Source organism: Berghia stephanieae, chromosome 1 (assembly GCF_034508935.2).
Source record: "Berghia stephanieae isolate SIO BIC M18660-M18661 chromosome 1, UCSD_Bste_1.3, whole genome shotgun sequence".
NCBI lineage: Eukaryota > Metazoa > Mollusca > Gastropoda > Nudibranchia > Aeolidiidae > Berghia > Berghia stephanieae.
Window position 1 is genome coordinate 26,942,904 of NC_088360.1, and position 7,447 is coordinate 26,950,350.

Genomic DNA, 7,447 nt, shown 5'->3' on the forward strand with positions numbered 1-7,447 from the left:
GCCTCCAGTCTTTTAACCATGGTCTTGTTTATGGTCCAGCTCTCACAACATCAGACTACTGAATCAAATTACTAAAGAGTTCTTTCACTTGATGTCGATTGAACCCCATGGTCATGTCCGTGTCATATTTCAAGTTAAAGCTGATTAATCATCTCTTTACTTGGATTGTATTATTATTATCATTTCACAGTGATAATATCACAGTGAAAATAATTTGTTTGACTGACGCAAACGCAGTCTTTGAAAATTGATTCTTTTTTGGGTTATTTTCAGAGATCGCTTTTATAAGGCAAAATGCTATAATTTAGTAAATTAAACGCCTTTTCTGCCTAATTCAGTGACTTGATTTATTGTGACAAAACAGTAATACTCTTCGACAGTCGTAACGTCACTTCCTTCCTAATGAGTAACTTTGTAACACTGGCTCTAAACTATCGGAACAATGGCGGACGCCCGTATGAAATATTTCTCCGGCGAGCATAAAGGGTATCCAGAGGAGGGAAAAACATAAATTTGATCATGTTTTGACTTTTACACATTCTGATCACAAGGCATATGAAGAGTTCTAGCCAGCATGAAAAATAAAAAGTAATGATTTTCTTTGTTTAGAACCAAGATGGCCGCCGTTGCCGGGCGGCGTGACATCAGACTATTGAATCGTATTGCAAGGAGGGAAACACTAGGGCCTGTCATCAAAGCGTTGTGAGTTGTGTCCGCATGAGAGAGGACGTTCATACGTATTTATTGTTCGTTTTTGTAGGGTTTTTTTTTTTTGTTTCTTTGTTTTGCTCTTCTTTTTCTTGTTGTTGTTGTTGGCTGAAGAAGGGTTTTGAGCCCGAAACGTTACCGTATTTGTATCCCCCCCCCCTTTTTTTTTTTTTTAAGCTGTTATATTCATTTTTGTTTTTTGTTTTTTTTTTTTTTGTTTTTTCCGCATAAGTTGGTGTGATTTGTGTGAGTTTTATAGATACAACCCAGCCACATCCAAGCTTCTAAGCTCTCCTTATAATAGTATCTATCGTTTTGGACACAATAAAGAGGCATAATTGGTAACAAAGGCATTCCCTTAATAGGGAATGAGATTAGCGGAAGAGTAGCGTCCCTCGATTGGACGTCACCCATAGTCTATGACGTCACCGGCAGAAAAGTTATTAGAGAGAGAACGTCATGTTGGTTGTGTGCATGCGTCTCTCGTCCTCGCTTCCGGTGAAAGCGGCTTAATACACTTCAAAACCAAATTGACGTTTTCTCTGTAAGGTGACGTCCAATCAAGGGACGCTACTCTTCCGCTAATCTCATTCATATTGATCTAATTCAGTCAGTGCTTGTCAACCTTTGTTTGAAATCGTACACACTGTCTCAACTTCTACGAGAGATTCTACTCGACCAGGGTTCGTTCATCACGCCAACAAATTCCACCAGCCGTTTTCAAGACTAAACACATACAATAGATAGTTCGTCATTCTGGTCGCCCCCTCTCCATGACCATCCAGCTTTGATTGGATAGCTGGTACTGTCAGATCGGGCAAAAGTACGTTGCCACAGACTAGCGTCATATCCAAAGGGTGACAAGTAATAATTAAAATTGTCCGTTTCAGGTCACAGAAACCCGGATACACTCCCGCTCCATGGGCTTATTCGCTCTGCAGGAGACCCTATCAAAAAGTAAACCCTTTTTTAAAAATTTGACACACCCTAGGGCGTACAATCCACCCGTCCGGTTGAAAACCACTGATCTAATATGATCTTGTGCGGCTAAGTGATATAATTAGTGGTATATCACTCGCTTTCGGATCAGAAGGTCCTGGGTTCGAGCCTCGCGCTCGGCGCACATACAGATGAGTCCTTGGAGAAGGCTATTTACTCACATTCTCTCAAAGTACACAGGTGTAAAACGAGTACCTGGCTGTAAACAGCGTTGTCTTTGTCCAAAAAATATATCGCCTAACAGGCGTCATGTCCCGATCGAAATGTTACATGTTGCTGTAGGTCAGGAACCCCTTGTAAAGCGCTTTGAGCACGTTTAGTGGATATTGCACTATATAAAAGCTCAAGCTCATGTTTTTTGGGTTTTTTTTTTTTTTTTTGTTTTTTTTTTAATCAGCCATTTACGTTTTTCTTACCGAGGGGTACTGCCGGCAAAGTTGACACCGTATCCGGCGTATCCGTGTGAAATAGTGCGCCATCTTCTGTCCTATGGCACTGAGAACCAACAGGGTCAGGGGAATTCCGAATATAGCATAACACACACAAACTGCCTTGCCTTCTTGGGTGAACGGGGCCAGGTTTCCAAAACCTGAAACAACAAAAGTATCAATACATAACAGAACAAAAGGTACCGGGTTATGTATTTTTTCCTCCGGTTCTTTCAAAGATGTTTTATCTAATTTTGTTTCATACTTTTATCGTCCATATCTACTGTCTGCTTAAACGTTTATTTAGAATGTCAGCAACTTATCACTGGTTACCATGGCAATCATTAATTTAAAAAATTGAGCTTTTTTATATAGCGCAATATCCATTAAATGTGCTCAAAGCGCTTTACAAGGGGTCCCTGGTCAACAGCAAAATGTAACATGTAGGACGGGACATGACGCCTGTTAGGCGATATTACAATTTTTCCTGACATATACAACGCTGTTAACGGCCAGGTACTCATTTTACACCTGAGTACGGTGAGGGAATGTGAGTAAAGAGAGTAAAGAGTCTTTTCCAAGAACTCAACTATGCGCTCAACTAGGTTCGAACCCAGGACCTTCCGATCCGAAAGCGAGTGTCATACCAACCAGCCAAACCAACGAAAGTGATACTAAAGTGATAAGATGCTATGTATGAACTGTAAGAAGTAAAAATATAAAATGAACATAACAACTTCAAAATATAACAATATACCAAGCATGGAACGTATCAAAACTCTTCTTCAATCAGATAGACGGCTTAGAAGTCCAAGACGAACTATCTAGTTCCAAGATATTATTACTTACAGACAGGACGTGACAAATATGTGTCTACCATTTACTTGGTTTTAAGTAATGTATTAATGTTTTTACTAGGGGGGGGGGGGTTGAAGCCTTAAGAAGGGTTTTGAGCTTGAAACATTCCGTGTTTCGTATGTTGTTCTTTTTCTAAGCCTGCCAATCAATCAGCCAAATTAGTCATTTGAGACATATCTAGTTGACATGAACATTTTCAAGTTAAATCTTATAATTCTAGGAAAATTAAAAATTACAATTGTAATCTATTAAGTTTATGTGATAGTCCTGAAACCAATGGGACATGAAGGATGTGATTATGAAATATTCCGTCTTCAGTCGAGACTTAAAGCACTTAATAAATATAAGCACTTCTGGTACACACCGAGAGAAGATTCCAGGTTGATGTTGACACAAAGTAAAATGCTTTATTTACTTACTTAAACCCTTGGGCTCCGTGGACCAACATGGGCCGCCAACTGTCTTCCTCCATCTCACTCTGCTCTGGGCCGTCTACTCCATTTCACACCAGCGCATTCCAACATTCTTTAGCTTTTCTGTTGTTGACCTCCTCCACTCCATGAGCTTCTGGGGCTTTCCCATCTTCTCTTTCCTTGCGGATTCCATTTAATGTAAGGGCCTGTCGGTTGATGTTGTTCGGTGGTTTTCTTTGCATATACCTCTTAACTGGGACAGGGCAGAACTGCATCAAATATGTGCAGATGAAAACTTGGAAACAATGATACCTGCCGGATATGTCAGGCAGCCCTAGAGACCAGCGACCACATCAACCTCCACTGTCCAGTTACTAAACTTGAAGGTCGCTAGCTATGGGACCGTCCTTTGGGCGGAGGGGGACTTTTGGAGCTGGGTTGACGAAATGAATTTGGAGGTGTAGCCATACGCTACAACTTCTACTTTGCATATGCTCAATCCATCTCCATTTCCTGCGCTAGACTACAACACTGACAGGCTTCTGCTTTAATTTCTTCCACAGTTCATCATTGCTAATTAATTTTTTTCTGGCCACCTAATTCTGTATATTTGTCTCACACAGGAATTCAGGAACGTCTGAATTTTCTGATGCAGTGCCTTGGCAATTCGACATATTTCTTAACCGTATAAAAGTGTTGTCCTCACATTAGAATAATTGAAGATGAGTAATTAATTTTGAAAAGAAAAATGCACGTCCCGAGAAGTATTGGAACCTTGACAGAACTGTCATTGTATCGCGCCCAGGAAGAGTACGTGCGGATATGTAGTCTTGTGGTATGACACTCGCTTTCGGATCAAAAGGTCCTGGGTTCGAGCCTAGCTCGGCGCATAGTTGAGTCCTTGGAAAAGGCACTTTACTTACATTCTCTCACCGTACTCAGGTGTAAAATGAGTACCTGGCCGTTAACAGCATTGTCTTTGTTCGAAAAATAATGTATTATCGCCTAACAGGTGTCATATCCCGTCCTAAATGTTAAATGTTGCTGTTGACCAGGGACCCCTTGAAAAGCGCTTTGAGCACTTTTTGTGGATATTGCGCTATATAAAAGGTCAATATATTTTTTTTTACCTATAGTGGTGACAACGGAGACGACGAATCCAAAAGAGCCACCAAAGTCCCATCTGTCCAAGTGGTGTTTGTCGTGGATCACGTAATACACTAATTCATTGTCCACCACGGACAAGGAGAGAAGCTGGATCAGCTCACTCCGGTTGACGCACGGATGGGTTTCTGGGGAGGACGAGGACGAAGATATAATTAATATGATATGATGTGGAGATTTAAGAATAGAATGATGGACGGAATGATGATGATGATGATGATGATGATGATGATGATGATGATGATGATGATGATTGAATTGTTTAGCAGTAGTAGTAGTAGTAGTAGTAGTAGTAGTAGTAGTAGTAGTAGTAGTAGTAGTAGTAGTAGTAGCAGTAGCAGTAGCAGTAGTAGTAGTAGTAGTAGTAGTAGTAGTAGTAGTAGTAGTAGTTGTTGTTGTTGTTGTTGTTGTTGTTGTTATAGAAGAAGAAGTAGTAGTAGTAGTAGTAGTAGTAGTAGTAGTAGTAGTAGTAGTAGTAATAGTAGTAGTGTTAGTAGTAGTAGTAGTAGTAGTAGTAGTAGTAGTAGTAGTAGTATAGTAGTATAGTAGTAGTAGTAGTAGTAGTAGTAGTAGTAGTAGTAGTAGTAGTGTAGTAGTAGTAGTAGTAGTAGTAGAGTAGTAGTAGTGTATAGTAGTGTAGTAGTAGTAGTAGTAGTAGTAGTAGTAGTAGTAGTAGTAGTAGTAGTAGTAGTAAGTAGTAGTAGTAGGTAGTAGGTAGTAGTAGTAGTAGTAGTAGTAGTAGTAGTAGTAGTAGTAGTAGTAGTAGTAGTGTAGTAGTTAGTAGTAGTAGTAGTAGTTTGTAGTAGTAGTAGTAGTAGTAGTAGTAGTAGTGTAGTAGTAGTAGTAGTAGTAGTAGTAGTAGTAGTAGTTGTAGTAGTAGTAGTAGTAGTAGTAGTAGTAAGTAGTAGTAGTAGGTAGTAGTAGTAGTGTAGTAGTAGTAGTAGTAGTAGTAGTAGTAGTAGTAGTAGAGTGTAGAAAAGACGAGGAGAGAGAGGAGATACACAGGAAAAGAGAGAGATTGAAGGATTAAGATGAGAAGGAGATGAAAAAGAGGATATTGAGGAATAGGATGAGATGGGTGAGAAAAAAGAGGATATCGAGAAAAGGGCAAGGAGGAGGGGAGAGAGGAGATTCATAAGGACAAGGAGGAGGAAAAAGATGAGATTGCGGAGTAAGAAGAGAAGGAGGAATGTAGCGTGGCTCAGATGTATGGTCTTTGCATCGTACGCGAAAGGTACCGAGTTCGACTAACCCCCCCCCCCAACCTACAGTTCGCCCTAGCTCATTTGAGGCGCTACACTGCGGCTGACGCCCTGGTTGGAATAGACCCTAAAAACAAATTTCTCCTTGGGAATGAATAAATTGATTTATTTTATATATTTTTTAAAGAGGAGATGGAAGAGTAAAATTACAAGGAAGAGGAAGAGGAGATTAAAAATCATGATATGGATGATGGTGGTTTCAATATTTTGTAATCATTCGGATATGTACTCTAAACTATGCATTACTTATTGAGCTTGAGCTTTTATATAGCGCAATATCTACTAAACGTGCTCAAAACGATTTACAAGGGGTCCTTGGCCAACAGCAGCACGTAACATGTAGGATGGGACATGATGCCTGTTAGCAGGCGATATTGCAAATTTTTTTTTCGGACAAAGACAACGCTGTCAACGGCCAGGTACTCATTTTGCATCTGAGTACGGTGAGAGAATGTGAGTAAAGAGCCTTTTCCAAGGACTCAACTATGCGTCGAGCGAGCGAGGCTAAAACCCAGGACCTTCTGATCCTAAAGCGAGTGTCATACCACAAGACCACAGCTTACATTGATGATCACCATTACTTATATTATTTATATAAGATAGGGGACAACAAATTCTGCCTCTTGCTCTTTACAAAGTGCCTTCCGTCATATCTCCCAATCTAAAATTTAGTAACTAGCAAATTTTAGATGTCGGTTATTTATTGTGGATACGTCTATTTTTCTTTGGGAGAGGGGGAGGGGGGTGGTTACATTTATATTTGTTCTTCTCATTCACAATGCAAGTAAAATAGAAATTACTCGATATATGAAAATATAATGATGAAAGGGTTTTAGTTATGTATTAAACTATCTATAGCGATTCATTGCGCCAGTTCGCTGTGCACTTAATCGGTTTTGTAGAGTGAGTGGACATTGTTAATTTGAGTCGTACAATGTCAGAACTTGATTAGTTGTAATACAGGTGTTGATGGCTTGTTAATACAATCTTTTGTGGTAGTGGTGGTAGTGGTGGTAATGGTGATAGTGGTGGTGGTGATGGTTGTGGTGGTAATGGTGATAGTGGTGGTGGTGGTGATGGTTGTGGTGGTAATGGTGATAGTGGTGGTGGTGATGGTTGTGGTGGTAATGGTGATAGTGGTGGTGGTGATGGTTGTGGTGGTAATGGGGATAGTGGTGGTGGTGATGGTTGTGGTGGTAATGGTGATAGTGGTGGTGGTGATGGTTGTGGTTGTAATGGTGATGGTTGTGGTGGTAATGGTGATAGTGGTTATGGTGATAGTGGTGGTGGTGATGGTTGTGGTGGTAATGGTGATAGTAGTGGTGGTGATGGTTGTGGTGGTAATGCTGATGGCAGTGGTGGTGGTGGTAATGATGATGATGATAATGATGATGATGATGATGACGACGACGATGATGATGATGATGATGATGATGAGGATGATGATGATGATAGCTGTTGTCTGGCTACAAAGACGGTGATGGTAGTGAAGGGGTGAAGGGGTAGTGTTGTTGTTGATTGTGGCGGTTATGTAATGGTGGTGGTGGTGGGTGTTGGTGTTGGTTGTAGTGACCATGGTTTTTGATGGTAGTAGTGATGTTGATTGTAGTGGTGG

The 7,447-nt window shown here is 40.5% G+C and overlaps 1 protein-coding gene across 1 annotated transcript in view; it reads right to left on the minus strand.

Annotated features, from left to right (window-relative positions):
- Positions 1-1,820: 1,820 nt before the first annotated feature.
- Positions 1,821-7,447, minus strand: part of LOC144971100 (potassium channel subfamily K member 2-like) — a 23,359-nt gene continuing 17,732 nt past the window's right edge. The window contains exons 3-4 of the mRNA XM_078911501.1: positions 4,537-4,698; positions 1,821-2,296 (exon numbers count right to left, since the gene is read on the minus strand). Of these exons, the coding sequence (XP_078767627.1) occupies positions 2,109-2,296; positions 4,537-4,698 (350 nt within the window). The 3' untranslated portion in view covers positions 1,821-2,108. The remainder of the gene's footprint in view (positions 2,297-4,536; positions 4,699-7,447) is intronic.